The sequence below is a fragment of the Sorex araneus genome, chromosome 3 (genome assembly GCF_027595985.1).
Source record: "Sorex araneus isolate mSorAra2 chromosome 3, mSorAra2.pri, whole genome shotgun sequence".
NCBI lineage: Eukaryota > Metazoa > Chordata > Mammalia > Eulipotyphla > Soricidae > Sorex > Sorex araneus.
This window is the reverse complement of record NC_073304.1, coordinates 10630982-10648551: the sequence shown is the minus strand read 5'-3', so window position 1 is coordinate 10648551 and position 17570 is coordinate 10630982. Positions and strand designations below refer to the sequence as shown.

General features: G+C 47.0%; 1 protein-coding gene across 2 annotated transcripts in view; it reads right to left on the bottom strand.

Annotated features, from left to right (window-relative positions):
• Positions 1-17570, bottom strand: part of RPS6KA5 (ribosomal protein S6 kinase A5) — a 201874-nt gene that overhangs the window by 83715 nt on the left and 100589 nt on the right. The window contains exon 3 of one of the 2 annotated variants that reach the window (XM_055132042.1): positions 12664-12882. In XM_055132042.1, coding sequence (XP_054988017.1) covers positions 12664-12882 — 219 coding nt within the window. Of the gene's footprint in view, positions 1-12663; positions 12883-17570 lie in introns of those variants that run through there. The other variant, XM_055132043.1, reaches the window with a different exon arrangement.

Here is a 17570-nt window from a genome sequence, read left to right as displayed (position 1 = left end):
AGGGGGCCAAATGAGATGGCGGGGGGTCGGATCTGGGTTGGCTGTGTGCAAGGCAAGTGCCTTGACCACTGGACTATTGCTCTGGCCCCGCTAAATGATCACATCACAATTATTTTGCATCTTCCAAATAATTTTTATACAGAGAAAAGCTCATATTCCCTATCTATAAACTCTGAATGTAATTTCTTATCCCTCAAAAGACTGTCATGAGGATAAACAATCTATAAGGGGTGAGTGTGGGTCACAGAGTCAAGCACCTACAGAAGTCGATTACACAGAACTGAAAAATACTGTCAACTTCAACCACAGGGACAAAATATTTTTAAAATTCAAATTTATGGTGTCCTGATTTACCTATTTTCTCAATAGAAGCATAATCTCAAGACTTAGAAATGCTTTTAATCCCGCAAAGTACTATTCGGGGCTAATTAGTTTTAGAGTATTATGCGGCTAAAGAGAAATTTTTTCTATCATTGATTTTTTCCCCCCCTCACTAGCCCAAAGTTTTAAATTTGCAGAGATCGCTGTGTTTTATTCAAGTGCAATTAACTTTCTTTCAGAGGCTTTTCTGGGATGGCAGAGTAACAGCTGAAGCGCTATAATGCTCAGGCTCCGAGAGGCATCAAAATAACAGAGCAATCACACAAATCACAGGGTAATTCAAACACAGAAAATCTCGCTCTGCACAAAACCCTCCACCATCCTCTCCAATCTTGCCCGGCCCATCTTCTCTTCTTTTTTCATGGCAAAACTTCTGCCGAGTGATCTTCAAGTCTGATCTTACTGTTTCCCCTCTGCCTGCTTCCTATTGCTGCCCCAGCAAAATGCTATAACTCTGGTGACTTCCAACAACACAAGTGAGCTATTTGATGTTGCAGATTATATGTCTGATTGGACTCTAAATTGGGCAGAAATCAGGGTGTCAGCAGGGCCGCACTTCTTCTGGAAGCTGAGGAGAAACAGTTTTCTTCCCCTTGCCGGGGTCGAGATGATGCCTGCCTTTCTCAACTCGGGGCCCCCTCCCTCCACCTTCAAGGCCAACGATGGCAAGAGTCTACTCTTGTTTTGTTTGGGGGCCACAAGGATAGTGCTCAGGGCTTACTCCTGGCTCTGTGCTCAGGGATAACTCCAGTGGACTCAGAGAACCTTCTGGGGTACCAGGGATCGAATCTAAGTCAGCTGCATGCAAGGCAAGTGCCATACCTGCTGTTCTATCTCCCCAAATCTGTTCTTGCACTGCAAGTCATACCACTATATGACTCTCCTCTCCGGCTTCCTTCTTTGACTTTTTAAAGACCCTTGCCTTTACACTGATCCACTTAATAAACCCAAATAATCTATTCCAAGACCAGTTAACAATTTTACATCCATCTGCAGTCTTAATTTCCAGTTGTCATGTAACAAAACCAATTCACAGGTTCTAAGGATTAGGATATTGTGTTATAGGATACCATAATACAACCCCTATAAGACATCCTTCACCCCCCATCATACAACTTCTTGAGAATTTCACCCCCATAATACAAAATTCACCTCCATAATAGAACTTCCACGCCATAATATAACTTCTTCCCCTCTAACACAACTTCACACCCATTAATATAACTTCCTTCTCTATTACTTCCACTCCCATAATACAACTTTCTCCTCTATGTGACAACTTCCGTCTTTGTAGTACATCTGCCTTCTACTGAAACTTCCACCTCTACAGGGCAATCACAAAAATAACCTCACGTTGGGACCAAAGCAATTGTACAGTGGTTTGGCCTAGCACACAGCAAACTGGGGTTCAATCCATGGTACCCCATAAGGCGGCGTGAGCCCTGCAGGAGCAATCTATAAGGCCGGAAACAGGAGTAAACCCTGAGTACCACTGGGTATGGCCCCAAAACCGAAATAAACAAAAATTTTAAAATAACCTCATGTTACTCGTGTTGTGGGACACTTCTTACGTCCCCCTATTAACCAATTTTTGATCTGCAATTTGCAAGCTAAAAGGGAAAGGATTTCGAGTGATGCAAAGTGGAACTGGCACAAGACAATCCCGAGGGCCCTGCTCAAATTGAAGCTCTCCACAGTGATCATTTCTGGGACAAATGGATGAACCCGAGGTGACTGTGGGGGGGCTGTTTCTTGCTTAATTTGAGGGCCACACCTAGCAACACTCAGAGGTTATTTGTGGCTCCACGCTCAGGAATTACTCCCAGTGGTGCTCGGGGGACCACATGGGATGCCAAATCCTGGTTGGCCAAGTGCAAGGCAAGTGTCCTACCAGCTGTACTATCTCTCCCAGGCCTTAAAATTATTTTGTTAAGTGAAATAAGGAATTAACAGATGGTTTCATTCATATGGGGAACATTAACAACTAAAGCACACAAGCTGGCAAAAAAAAAAAAACTGGCATGGGAGATGATTCAAAGGATCTGAGCACATACGCGGCATGTAGGACTGGCTGGTTCCAATCCTTCACACTGGACACTGAGTTTGGAGTAATCCCTGAGTAACATCGGCTGTGGCCCAGCACAGAAACAGTTAACTCCTGAGCTTGGTGAAAACTAGGCAAGCAAGGAGTGGGGAGAGAGAAATAGGCAGACAGTAAGATGACATTAGAGCTCTTATGACAAAGAAACGCTCAACACATGAAGAGGTGTTATAGCAATACCTCTGAAATTCTTTAACATTGTAAACCAGTAACAATTTCAAAAATGTCTAAATAAACCCAATTCTGAAAAATGGTTGTCAGACTTAACAAATGAATCCTGGAACCAAGCAGTTTGCCCAGAGATGTCCTGGACCTTGTGCCAGGATGATTTCACCAGGTGCCTCTGATTAGCAGGCAATGTCTCTCCACCTGCCCACTATGAATCCTGATGACCGCAAACCTCCAGAACCCAGTGAAAATCCCAGGTACACGGGACCAGTGACTGAAAGCTCCAGGCCTCAGGGAGATCAGGGATGCCCCATGATCTCCCTGCCCATCTCCCTGCCCCTTTGGGTCCTGGCTGTCACACCCATGAACTGCCTCTGGGTGCCATTTCAGCACATTAACTCCATGATCCAGAAACTCACAAATGAATCTTAGAATAGAACAGCTCACTGCAGAGATGTCTCCAGACCCCAATTATTTAAAATTTTAGAATCTCATGAGCACATTTCATAGCCGTGCAACATTTCGTGCTATTCACAACAAGCAATACAAAATATACTATCTAGCATCTGCCTGTGGGGCAGGCTTGAGCAGTGGTAGGAAAATTTGAAACAATGGTGGTGGGAAGGTGTAATGGTGGTGGGATTGGTTTTGAAATAGTGAATGTAGTCAATTATTGTGAACAACTTTATGAAAAATACAATTTGGAAAAAAAAAGAAAAAGGTTGTCTTAGGAGTACTTAATTTGAGGGTATCAACGTGTCACTGCCATCCCGTTGATCGCTGATTTGCTCGAGCGGGCACCAGTAACATCTCCATTCGTCCTAACCCTGATATTTTAACAGCCTCTCTTTACTCGTTCTTCCCAGAGGTGCCGCATTGGAGGCTCTTTCAGGGTAAGAGGAATGAGACCATCACTGTTACTGTAGTTGGCATACTTAATACACCAAGAAGAGCTTGCCAGGCTCCACCATGCGGGCAGGATGTTCTCGGTATCTTGCCAGGTTATCCGAGAGGGAGAATTAGGCCATAAGAAGTCACACAGCTGTGAATGCGGCCATGCTCTTCTAGTTTTTTCTTTTTTAAATTAGTGAATCACTGTGAGGTACCATTACAGACTTACAAACTTCCGTGCTTGCATTTCAGTCATACAGTGGTCTAGTGCCCACCCCTCCACCAGTGCCCATTTTCCACCACCAATGGTCCCAGCATTCCTCCCACCACCCCCACCTCATCCTCCCCCACCCCACCCTGCCTCTATGGCAGGACATTACCTTTTGCTCTCTCTCTTCTTTTGGGTGTTGTGGTTTGCAGTAGAGGTATTAAGTGGCCATCATGTTTGGTCTATAGTCTACTTTCAGCCTGCATCTCTCATCCCAAATGGCCTGGGAGTTTTGTTTTATAGTTTCTGGATCTTGGCCATTGATTGGATTACAGGGCGTCGGGGGCAGTTTGTGGGTGTGGCTGCCAAGCTACTGGAAAATGGCAGAATCTATTGCTCCCTGCACCTGGCTGTCTTCACCAGGGCCCCTCGGAGAGGAGTAGGGTTGAGTTTCCCTCCCCACCCCAAGCAGAGCCCCGGCAGCCAAAGACCTCCAGAACCCAGCCACAGCTATGCTCAAGGAAACTCCACCCATTCGGATGAGCCTCACATCTGAAGAAACTGACAGAGGAACCCAGGTGTGTGGAACCCTGGGCCGAAATCTCCAAGCCTGCTCGGATTGGGACTGGGCCTCCTCCACCCAGATCCCCCATTTTCTAGTAATTTGGGGGGGGTAGTTCACTATAATGAAGGTTGTTACATTAGTGCCTTGTAGATTATGGTTATAACCAAGTGACCTGCTCAAATTTATACTGATAAAGTGACTGAGCTGGAATTTAAATCCCAGTCTGTCTCCAGACTCAACTTACCCTGCATGGTCTGCACTGTGGGATTCGACACTGCCCTCACTTTCTGCAGTTCTCGAATGCTTCATCTACTAGACTCCTGGATGTGGAGTCACCACAGGTCTGGAATATTCTTCCTGATCTTCTAGGATCATTCCCTAAACTTTGATTCTTACTCCACGTGACACTTTTCTGGGAAGGTCATCCCGCACAACAGAATAGATTTCTGTCTTTTCCTTTCCTGCTTTCACTGGCACCCTACACATTTCCTTCCAGCTACTTATTTGAAATTATTAACTCAGATTAATATCTGTCAGTCTTTCAGATGATAAGACCCCAAGGACAAGAGCTGTGTTAAAGTTGTTACTATATTCAAGTACCTACCCACAAAAGGCACACAAATACTTGTGCCTCTCCCCCACCAAAGTGTTAATAGTTTCTTGATTTTTATTTAGGCATGATGGTTTACAATACTGGTTGCATGCAAGGCAGTGCCTTGCTCACTGTACTATAGTTTCAGCCCCACAATACTGTTTATAGAATTTCAGGTATATATTGTTTTGTTTCGTTTTTTAAGTTTTTGTCTTTGCTTTTACTTTTTTTTTAAATTGAATCACTGTGAGACAGAAATTTACAGAACTATCCATGATTGTGTTTCAGTCATACAATGTTCCAACACCCATCCCTCCACCAGTGTAATTTCCCAGCACAGTGTCCCCAGTTTCCTCACAGTGTCCCCAGTTTCCTTCCCACCCCTTCAAGCCACTCCCCACCCCCAGCCTGCCTCTATGGCAGACTCCTCTCCTCTCCTCTCCTCTCCCCTCCCCTCTCCTCCCCTCCCCTCCCCTCTCCTCTCTTTTCTTCTCTTCTCTCTCTTTCTCTCTCTCTCCTCTTCTCTCTCTCATATTTTAGGCATTATGGTTTGCAATACAGATGCTGAACGGTTATCATGTAAAGTCCTTTACCTACTTTCAACACTCAGGTTTCATCCAGTGTGATCATTTCCAACTAGTATTGTCATAATGGACCCTCCTCTATCTTAAGTACCCTCCATTCCCCACACTCCAGTGGTAATTCCCAACCACTGACCAGTCCTCCTGGCCTGTTTACCTAGCCATGGATATTAGTTTCATACTGTTTTAGTCATTCCATATCTGTCCCTCTCTTTCTGACTTATTTCACTCAGCATGATACTCTCCAAGTCCATCCATTTATGGGCAAATTTCATGACCTCATTTATCCTATCAACTGTGTAATATTCCATTGTGTAGATGTGCCATAGTTTCTTTATCCATCCATCTGTTCTTGGGCACTCAAGTTGTTTCCAGATTCTGGCTATTTTGAATTGTGCTACAATGAACACAGAAGTGCAGATACTGTTTCTACTGTGTGTCTTTGGGCCCCCATGGTATATTCCTTGGTCAAATGGGAGCTCAATTTCCAGTTTTCTGAGGAATGTCCATATTGTTATCCAAAAAGGCTGGGCCAGTCGGGATTCCCAACAGCACGTTCCTCCACTGAATGTCCCAAGGTTCCCTTCCACCACAACTCCCCCCCCCCCCCCCCCCGCTTAGCAAACTAATTCTGTAGGCTGACTCTCAGGATTGTTAACTCCAAGGTAATACCTCTTAACTGGCGACTGGTTATTCCCTTCCTATGTTTCTTTATATTCCATGAGACATCATTCTGTATTTGTCTCTCCACCTCGAAGCAGCTTGATACATTCTAGTTTGATCCTCATAGCAGTAAACTGCATGATTTCATCTTTCAGTAAGCAGGCAATTAATTGTAGCATCAACGAAGAGCTTGTGCCTAGTGGCTTAGCTACAGACTGATACCTTGCTTCTGTTGCCCCTATGTTACTTTCCAGCCTCCTTTTATTGCTTCCTCCCCTCCATTTCTCCTCTTCCTTGGCATTTTTTGTTTCTATAATTTAGAGCCAATGTTATGCCTATTATTCCCTAGACAAGTTATTCTATATACCACTACGTAGTGAAAGCATCTGGCATTTGTCCATTTCCTTTGGACAAATTTCCTTGGACTTCAGTTAACAAAAGATCCTCCAGTTCCATCAAAATTGTAGAAAATTACATGATTTTCTCCTTCCTTGTGGTGGCATAGTATTCCATTGTGCTGAGATACCACACCTTCACTATCCACTCTTCATTGGATACCTGGATTGATCCCATATTCTGGCTGTTATAATAGCCAAAATGTACCTTCCAAAGGGCTGCTACTGGTCCCTATTTTCTTGATGATTCAGACCACAAATCATGTGCACTGTCCCTTGGTTGTCTTGGCACTTTGGTTTTTTCCTATAAAATTTTCTTTTCTTTCAGATATACATCACATACATCAACTCCCGTATTCTGGTTCTCATTTTCACCTCTTCCTCCAGACCACCTGCATCTCTTGCCTTCTCCCTTTTCTTGTCTCACAGGACCATCTTAACAGGTTACACAAGCACACCTGCCGTTTTTATATAACTTCATGCCCAAACCACTGCCTCCCTTTCTTTAGATTTTTTAACGCAACTTTCTAAAAAGCCCTCCTGTGCCTGCATCCCAGCCTACCAGCACCACAACCAAATTCTCTCTACTGGCCAGTGCAGTGCTTCATTCACTGCAGAACAAGGAGTTCCTTTGGTGACTGTCCTGTGGCATGAGAGACAGAATCCCAGGAGTTGTTCTGGTCCCATCTAATCAAGTCCCCTCACCTGGGCAATTTCTGAGATGAAACCGATACTGAAAAATGAAAGTTGAGCATTTCCAACACCTCTTGTTGGAAAGATGATTCACAGGCAGAGCTGTCTCCGGGCTTAGGTGGCATTCATCACAGAGACGGCTCCTCGGCATCTTCTCTCCAAACACCTCTATGATGTAGTGTCTCATGAATTCGACTGATGAACCTGACGTTGATACTGCCACAGATGAGCGGGTGTTGTGACAAAATCACCACTAACAGGGATCACACGACCCCCAAAGAAAACTGTTTGCTACAAAAATTTTTCCACATAGATTTCCCTCCCACGGTTAGTGGTTAATTAATGAAGATGAGAATAGATAGACATTATATTTCTTGTTGCTACCACTCAGAGGTACAGAGTATGTTACAAAAGGTCTGCTCTTTATGAGTAAGGCTCAGAAAGGCTAAATACAAACAAGAAAACATTAACTCCTTATATCATAAGATATAAATTAAAACAGAGTCCAAATAAAGATTCTGTGTCTGGAATAATATTGTGGGTAGGGCATTTGCCTTGCATGCAGCTGACCCAGGTTCAATCCCCGACATCCATTATGGTTCCCTGAGCACCGCCAGGAATAATCCCTGAGTGCAGAGCCAGGAGTAACCACTGAGCATCACCAGGTGTGACCCAAAAAGCAAATAAATAACATAAATAAATAAAATAAAGATACTACTGCTGTACAGCAAAAATAGATAAAAACAAATATGACTCGTAAGAGAGAAATTTATAGGACAATTTATAGGCACTAACCTGGAGGCATGTTTGGTCTCCCGCTGTTTTAATCACATTTTCAGATTATTTACATACAAGCACAGAAAACTTCCAGGCCTTCAAAGCCGGAAATATTTGTTTTACCAAGAAAAGTGGCGGCGTCAGATGTGGAAGGGAGCAGGATACAACTGAACGGAAGCAGTTACAACTGACAAAGCATGCCACAGGCGCCATGCCGCACGCAACACTATTTCTGACCTGGCATGTGGCAGAGGTAAGCACCTGACAAGCTAATGTCGCCTGTGAATGAGCTTTGGAAAAGCCTGGGCTAACCCGGCAAATTTCCTCCTGAAGGAACAAATCTTGTCAAGAAATCTCCAGGGCCGAGTTAAGTTGGCCAGAGGGGGAGGGACAGACACAGAATAATCTCTCATGTGTGAGATATAATGAAACATGGTGGGGTGGGGGGGAGGGTAACAGGTGCACCATAGAAACAAAAACTGAGACCTGGGTCCCAGGAGGATGTTCACTACAGGGGAGAATGGGACACAGGATGGTGGGAAGACACTCAGGTGGAGGGTGTGGTGCTGGAGAAGGAAGAGGAAAAGGAAGGAAGGAAGTCCCGTCAGCCCGGACTCCCAGCCACGGCATGGGAGCAACCCAGACCCCCACCTCTGCGCCTGCTTCCAAAACATCTCTGCTTTCTTGTGGGCCCCACCAGCAATGCTCAGGGCATACTCCTGAACCCAGAGCTCACCGCGGGCAGGACTCAGGGGACCGTATGGAGTGCCTGCAAGGCAGCCCCCCTACCCACTGTGCTCTCTCTTCAGTTCCTCCAGAGCACCCTAAAGAATAGTCAGCGCTTCGAATCCTCCACAACCTACCCCTTCCACACACTTCCGGGACTAGGAAAACTCATAAAGGACAAAGAGCATGTTGTGGGTGGTCCAAGAAGGAACAGGAGAGGCTCTGAGCACTGTGAAGAGGAAGTAAACATCGTATGACTGCGGGGCAGAAAGTTCCAGAGTGGCAGGGACTGTTGAGAGCCGCGTGAGCAGGTGTCGATCCATCGATAGTTCAGCTCGAGCTGCTCGACTTCCAGAAAGGAACAAGCCTGCCAGACATCCTGGGATCTCTTCCCCACCAATTGCGCCACGGATATAGGAAAGGAAATGTTCCAGATTTAAAGACTCCAAGGATGGAACCAGACGAGTGTGCACAGAACGCCTCCTGTTGGACCAGTCAGCTGGGAAGGGTGGGACGTGACAGCGAGTGACATGCAGACGTGGGCTCGTGTGGGGTCATGTGGCCCACTGATTCCGTGGGAGTCAAGATCCCCATCTGCTGAGCCCGGGCTGGCCATGCAAACAGGAGGGAGCCCGTGTCACGTGCCAGGGCCTGGCCTCGGGAGCCCCTGCTGTCCTGCTGCCAGTCTCTGTGAGCTGCTCTGAGCCTCCCATGCTTGGAAGAAGCTGCTGTGCTCCCTGGGGGTGGGGAGGGGAGGCCCTGGTGTCACTGTCTGAGACAGAGGGCCGCCCCATGGCCGAGCGGGCACCAAGGACACAGATCACCAAGGACAACCATCCTAGCTCCTCAAGTGCAGCCCAATGGCCCAGCGACCACCACAGGAGGGAGACCAGGCTAGACCAGCAGAGAAGTGCCCGGAAACACGAGAAAACGAAACACTAAGCAGCTACACTCTACAGTGGTTTCACATGCTGCGATACATAATTTAGACACACTGGGTATTAAGGGAACCAGAATTTTACTATCCAGAAAGACAGAGAGCGCTAAATGGGGCTGGGGTGCAGGGGAGAAGGGTACGAATTAGATGAACTGTATGGCCTCCTTTAATAAAACACAAGTGCACAGACCAACAGAAAAATCAAGAAGGAAGTGACAATAGAGGGAAATACAAAACAGTAATGCAGGCGGGATGGCGAAAATAAGCTCTTGTTTCTTCTTTTTCTTTCTTTTTTTTTTTTTGCTTTTGTTTTTGGTTTGCACCCAGGATTGCTCAGGGGTTATTTATTACTGTTTCTGTTACTCCTGGCAGTGCTCTGGAGACCATATGGGATGTGAGGGATTGAGCCTGAGTCCAGAGTGTGCAAGGCATCCACCTGCTGTACTATCTATCCGGACCCGGTTTTGTTTTCTTGATTTTTATTTTCCTCTCTCTTCCATAAGTACATACACGATTTTGAAGTAATAATAATAATAATAATAATAATGCTGGGTTTGATTCCCAGCATCCTATTCAGTCTCCTTAGCGCACCAGGAGTGATTCCTGAGTGCAGAGTCAGGAGAAACTCTGAGCACCGCCGAATGTGGCACAAAAACAAACAAATCATTGTTTTTAAATCATGTATATTTTACTCACCTGTTTTGCTCACCTACTTCTAAATGAAATACATTTACATAAAATGACTCACGATCAAAAGACAAAAAGAAAAAAAGACACATGATTGGATGGAATAAAAATTTGACTGGATGAATCAAACCCAAGTTGGCTGCGTGCAAGGCAAAAGCCTTACCTGCTGTACTCTCTCTGCACCCCTAAAAACAATGATTCTTGATATTATTGTGTTTAGTTGCTATTTCTCTATGATCTCTGCTCCTTGTCCTAGATTTGTAAGGAGGGAGGAGAGAGTGTTATGGGGTGCAGGTGGCTGGGAGCCCCGTGCTTACTGCTCTGGCTCCTGATTACCTGAGGAGCAGGCTAGCTTACTGCAAAGGGAGAGGCCCTAAAAGCTTCCCTGGAAATTATGGCCAGATGAAGACCAGGACAAAATCGGTATGGCAAAGCGCCTTTAAACACAGATTTGAGCAGATGGACTCAGTCTGGTTTCCACTGGAATGTCTGCATTTTCCTTTGAGAAAAGAGATCTTCTGCTAATAAAATGCTTGAAAAGTATGATAGTCCAATACCCTGTAACTTTCTTAGCTTGTGCCCGAACCCTCTGAGTCATCTACCCAGCCCCTGGGTCATTCTTATCAATCAAACTGGGCCAGAATATTGAAGGAAGGCGTACTTTTAAATCAAGAGGCCGAAGAGCTGAATGACACTGACTAGAACAAAAGGCAGATGGTAAGATTAATGAATGATAGGACAGGAGAGCCTGCGATCACCGGGCATAGGAGGCCGAGGACTCTTAGCTGACTTTAAGTATTGTAAAACGAATCTGAGGCATGATTCGAAAAGTGAATGCTGGGCCAGGGAGACAGCTCCAAAGGCTGGAGTGCGTGCTGTGCACACTGGGACCCCAGCTTCAATCTCCAGCACCACACAGTCCTCTGAGCATAGAGCCAGGAGTAACTCCTGAGCACAGCAGGTTGTGGCCCAAATCCCACCCTCCCCTGCCAAAAAATGGTGAGTACAATTTTAATAAAAAGCATAATTTAAAAAATGAGCGCCCTGAGTTTGGCTAAGTGCAGAGTCTACATGTAACAAATATGTAAGCATAGCTCCCCCCTCCCAAAATGAGAGCACTAAATAAGAATACCACATGTGCAAAAAAAAAAAAAAAGTTGCATGTACTACTACAAATCAAATACAAAGGGTTCTTTGAAAAGCTAAACACTTTTTTTTTTTTTGCTTTTTTTGGGTCACACCTGGTGATCCACAGGATTTACTCCTGGCTCTGCACTCAGGAATCACCCCTGGTGGTGCTCAGGGACCATATGGGATGCTGGGAATTGAACCCAGGTCAGCCCCGTGCAAGGCAAATGCCCTCCCCGCTGTGCTATTGCTCCAGCCCCTAAACACCTATCTTGAGTTGAATTCCAATATTTTTTATTTTTTGTTTGGGGGTCACACCTGCACTCAGGAATCACCCCTGGTGGTGCTCAGGGTTCACTTCTGGCTCTAAGCTCAGAAGTCACTCCTGGCAGTGGTCAGGGGACCATATGGGATGCCAGGGACTGAACCTAGGTGGGCTGCATGCAAGGCAAGCCCTTATTCGGCTGTACTATCTCTTCCACCCTCTAATCTTAACTTTCAGGTTTACGTGGTACCCGTAACTTTAGGAAACATCGTTTCTGGAACCTTCTACATCACCAATGAGGGGGCCACTGGCAGCGTTTCTGGGAAGGTCAGTGATGCAGTGGACAGCCTACAATTGGGGCACTGGCATCCTGAGGCTTAAGAAATGTCTGCGGCTTACCAAGCACTCAGTGAGGTTCTGCTTCATCAGCTCCCCGTGACGTTCTGAGAACTGGGAGTTAAGAGTGCCAAAGCACACACGCTCACAAGGGGCCCGACACGGACACGCGCCCACTGACTTTGGGCTGGCTAAGGAAAGGGCACGTCTCCCCTGCCGAGCACCCTAGTAGCCAGGTGGCCCGGACCCCGCTCCAGCCCTGCCTGGACACGCCCCGCGGGGCGCTGGGAAGCTCCGTGACCCGTGCGGGCTTTCACCAGGGGGGCAAAGCTCGACACACCCAAGTCCTCTCCCTCCTCTCACCCCCACGGCCCTGGCCCAGGCAGATGAGCAGCCTCCCGCAGGGTCAACGGCCCCTGGCTCGGGGCACCGGAAGGGAGGCGCGCCGCCCCGGAAGCGGAAGTGGGAAGGCGGATGCGGAAGGGGCGGGCGCGGCCGCTTCTTCCGGCGGCGGTGGTGGAGGAGGCGGCGGGCAGGTACCGGCGGGGCGAGGGGCGGGCGGCGCTCACCGAGGATGAGGTGGAGCTTGGTTTCCGTCTGGAAGGCGTAGTGCAGCGTCACCAGGAAGGGCGACTGCCGGATGTGCTCCAGGACCTGCCGCTCCGTCCGGGTGTGCTCCGTGGTCTTGGCCTTCTGGACGATGGTCGCCTTCTTCAGGACCTTCATGGCGTACAGCTTCCCGGCGTCGTGGCCGCTTATTTTGCGGACCAGAAACACTTTCCCGTACGCTGAGAAGGAAGACACAGAGAGCAGCAGCTGGGACGCGACGTCGGCGACACGAGGGCGGCCCATCCCGCCTTAGCCTTGCAAAACCAGGACCAAAGGGCAGGGCAAACCCCAACCAGAAAAATCCGGGGCCGGACAGAGAGTACAGCGGGAAGGGCGCATGTCTTCCATGCGGCTGGACCGGGTTCCATCCCTGGCACCCCACCTGGCCCCCCAAGCACTGCCGAGAGTGATTCCTCGGGGCAGGGCCAGGAGTTACCCCTGAGCATCGCCAGGTATGGCCCCCAAACAACAACAAAACCCCCAAAAAACCAACAGAATGAAAAGGTACCCTAATGCTGAGCTGGAGAGAGATGGGGTCCCATCCCTGGCCCCACACAGTCCCCCAGCACTGCCAAAAGCAACCCCTGAGCACGAGCCAGGAGTGCCCCCCCCCCACCAGCACTGCTGGAAGTGGGTCCCAAAATGAAAAAAAAAGTATCCATGTGTTATTTCAAATAGTTCTTTGATATATTTCTTCTTCTGTTTTATGCCGAATATACTTCTAACTCTAACCCTCAGTATTTATATCTTTAGCCACTGCTGACAAATGTATGCTTTGACTCTGACTGTTACTCTCTCAATATTTTTAGCCGAAGGAAACTAGTTGTTATTATGGTCAATTAGCCACTGTCCAATTCTGGAACAAACAGGACATATTAGACATGGGGGGTGGGGACCTCTAGGATTTTTTTTAATGTAAACAAATATAGTTCTTTTTTTGTTTGTTTGTTTTTGGGTCACACCTGGCGATGCACAGGGGTTACTCCTGGCTCTGCACTCAGGAATTACTCCTGGCGGTGCTCAGGGGACCATATGGGATGCTGAGAATTGAACCTGGGTCAGCCTGGGTCGGCCGCATGCAAGGCAAGCACCCTACCCGCTGTGCTATTGCTCCAGCCCCACAAATATAATTCTTAATCTCATGTGTGCGTGTGCATGTGTGTATGTGTGTGTGTGTGTGTGTGTGTGTGTGTGTGTGTGTGTGTGTAGATCAAGTAGCTCAAAAGTACTGTTAGGTCCAAAGTCACAATCGCTGGCAGGGAAGTGAGAGTCTCAGGTTTAAGAAACATGCGAACAGCACTGACAGGGCCCCATTACATCACCTGGTCATTTTTTTGTAAGGGGGCCAAACTCCTCAATGCTCAGGGCTTCTTCCTGACTCAGGGGTCACTCCTGATGGAACTCAAGGTCCCATTTAAGGTGCCAGGGATCAAACCCAGGTGAGCATGCAAGGTAAGCATCATTACCTGCTGTACTCTCTCCAGCCCCTGGTCACATTTTTTGTTTTGTTCTTGATTTGGCTGGGCCATACCGCGCAGTGCTCAGGGCTTATTCCTGGCTCTGTACCCCAGGATCACTCTCTGCAGGGCTTAGTGAACCATACAGGGAGTGAACCTGAGTTGGTAGCTAACAAGACAGGCACCCTGCCCGCTGCTTTACCTCTCTGACCCCTTGTCTTGTTTTGTGTTTTTAAATTAAGATCTCTCTGCTGGGAAACTCCTATTAGGGTCCCATGGTCCTCTAGAGGAACAAGGCCTGGCTGAGTAGAGCCAGTTACCAGCATCTGTTTCCTGAGAGAAGCAGAAGGAGGATAGGAAGAGATAGGCAGAAAAAAGTTAACAGTGTGAGAGAGACAAAGCTCAGGTATGCAACTCATCCTGAAACAGCGTAAGCTATTTTCCCTCTAAAGAGGCAAAAACCTGCACAGCAAGAAGCGCATTCAGACTCAGGACGTGAGCTGCTTTACTCAGGCCCTTGTGGAAGGAACCTGAGTTCTGACGCAGACCGGGGCTTCCACATGCTCTGCCCACACGGCTGTGGTAGTTGGCACACAATTGGGCTCTCGTCCACCCACTCTATCATGAGCTTTAAAGGAAAGACTTGTGTTCTCTATGCTATTCAGTTCAGTTCTCTGAAGCAGATTAGGACCAAAACATGATGTAGAACAGATGAGTGGCTGCACTGCTCCCAAAGGGGAGGACCCCCAAACCCTACAAACGGTTTGTCTATGCTGGGCTCTGTGCTGAGTCCATGTGTTGATTTGCTTCATCCTCACAGAGCTACCAAAGATGGAGCCTTCAGTATTTCCATTCCACAGAGAAGGAGACAGGTTGAGAAGAGTCAATAACTGACCAGAAGACTTGAGCAAGAATTGACAGAAGTGATTAAATGATAATGATGTGACTTTCGGGCCCCTGCTCAATCTCCAATGACTGAAAAACAGATTCTCACCAAGATTTGCAATCATATGTTCCAGATTGGAGTAAGTGCAACACCTCAAACACATTTTGGAATACAGCAAAAGCTCACAAAAGGTTGGTGTTGTATCTCATTATAAAGTGTAACTGTAGACTGAGATTCTGAGAGTGACAAAAGCCAGCCCTGCCAGTTATAAAACTCAACAAACCGACCTCAAGTATATGAAGAAGTGCTGAAACGGAGCCAGGACTCGTGTTCATGAAGTAGGCTGCTTTCTAACAAGGGAGCTGTGTATAAGCTCAGGATGAAGTCCGGGCCTTAAGAGGACTTTTCTATCCAAAATTCCTGGACTCCGAATTCCTACCTCCAGGACGCCGTGGTCCATAGAAATCCTGGTGGTTTGTGCACATCCCCACTGAGCGCTCCACACCTCAACAGTGGCCATCTGGCCTCTTCGTAGCACTCATGTTCGTGAGCAGAAAGACTGACCTTGGGGCAGGCAGCCAGCAAGCAGGGTGCTAGAACCCAACAGCCAAGTCTGTGGGGCACTTGTAGAGAGATGAGCAGTCTGATTTTCGTCACCTCCCCGGGAGGGATAAAGAAGCCACACTCTCAGCTGCGCTCCAGTGGCCTCTCTGAAGTGAATGACCTCAAAGGCAAGTACGGGGGGGAGGCGACAGTGTGCAGACAACACAGCCCTGGTGAGGTCCACAGGGGATGAATAGGCTGTTGCTGCTTCCCCGGGGAGAAAGTTTCGTCAAGTTTCCCGTCTCACTGATGGGGGCATCTAACATCTGAATTTGTTCCTAAGTTTGTGACAACAGGCCACACCGTGATAGTCATCTGCTGGTCCTTCTGTGGCTTCAGGGGTTCTAAAAAAAAATAATAGCATTCTTTTCTGGGAGATAATTTTTTGAGTATTTGAAAAGCACCATCATGCCATCTCGTCTAGGTAAAAATGTCCTTATTCTGAAGCCAAACTTTTGTTGTTGTTTTTGTTTGGGGGGCCACACTTGGTGGTGCTCAGGGATCATTTCAGGAAACAATAATGTGCTGGGGATAGAACCCAGGTCAACCACATACAAAGCAAATGCCCTACCCAACGTACTATCTCTCTGCCCCTGAAGCTAATCATCCTCACAGAGCCACCAAAGATGGTGCTAGAGATGTCTTGCCACCACAAGCTTGCCTTGTGCCATTTGTAAATATTTTTTATTACTTTTTTTAAAAAGTCTTATTTCATTACATATAAACATAAGGCACCACAAGAGGCAACTATATGTGGTCTCTAACAGAAAACATCCTTCTGTCGATGTTAAATGCTATGGAATCCAATACTTAGCCATCCTCCTTGTATGATGACAAGCAGAAGTTCGTCACTAATGTGAGCTACAGACTGTGCAGTCTGCCAATTCATTGATGTTCATCTCTCAGAAAATGTCAAGGAGAGAAGGATGATGAGGCTGACATTACATTATGTTTGGGTATTAGTTGCACAGTTGCCACCATTAACACTAAAGCTATGAAGCATCTATCACCTGCTAAGTGTCAAAAAATGTTTCATCAACCAGCTTCGAAGAGCGCCTTGCAGTGTTCTAGACCAACATTTCTAATCAAGATGATCTAACTTATGAATAAGCTGCCTAACTCAAGCCTCGCTGCCTCCAGACTGCCTCGCTGCTATGCGCACAGAAGGCTATGTGTCACACTGCCATGGGCACAGGAGACCGTATTCGCTACCAGAGACTTTGAAGAGGCCCTTTTTCTGGGGCAGGCTTGATTGCAGCTTTCAGCAGAGGGAGAAGAGAAGTGGCCCTTCTGTGGAAGACCACAGACAAGCTTTGTAATAGTTTAAGCAGAGCCACCAGAGCCAGAGTTGGTGGCATTCTTAGTTTCATTTGCAACTCAATGAATGAGCTACTATCTTTTAATGCAGCCAACCCCTGGCTTTCATTGTTTCTGTGTATGCTGACATCACTTGAGAATTTATATTCGGACAGCAGCATCTTCTGGAAACCGTAAAAGCTACCATAGCAAGAACGCCTTCGGCACCAAAAGACAGTACTTCTTGCTCTGCTGGAGCCCCCCAAATGGAATTTTGGAAACCTCTATCTGTATTTGCTGCTTTCCGAGATGATGCATTGAGCTTGAGCATCACTCTTTAACTTCTGTATGAACAGGCCTCAAATGACTTACTGGCCATCCCCAACAGTCTTGTGTACTGCTGTGAATGTGATCCACTTTTAAAAAGCAAAGTAAAGTAGCTTTATTTCAGGGAACTACAGAGAGAGAGAGAGAGCAAGAGAAATGTGTTCAGGAAAGAACACAGACTTCTCCAGAGGAGAGCTTGGGGAACCCCAAAAAAGGAGGGGAAGGATTCATTTTTGACAGACTGACCATACGAATGAGGCAAATCTTTCCATTTAAGGCCCAACAGACACCATTTGGG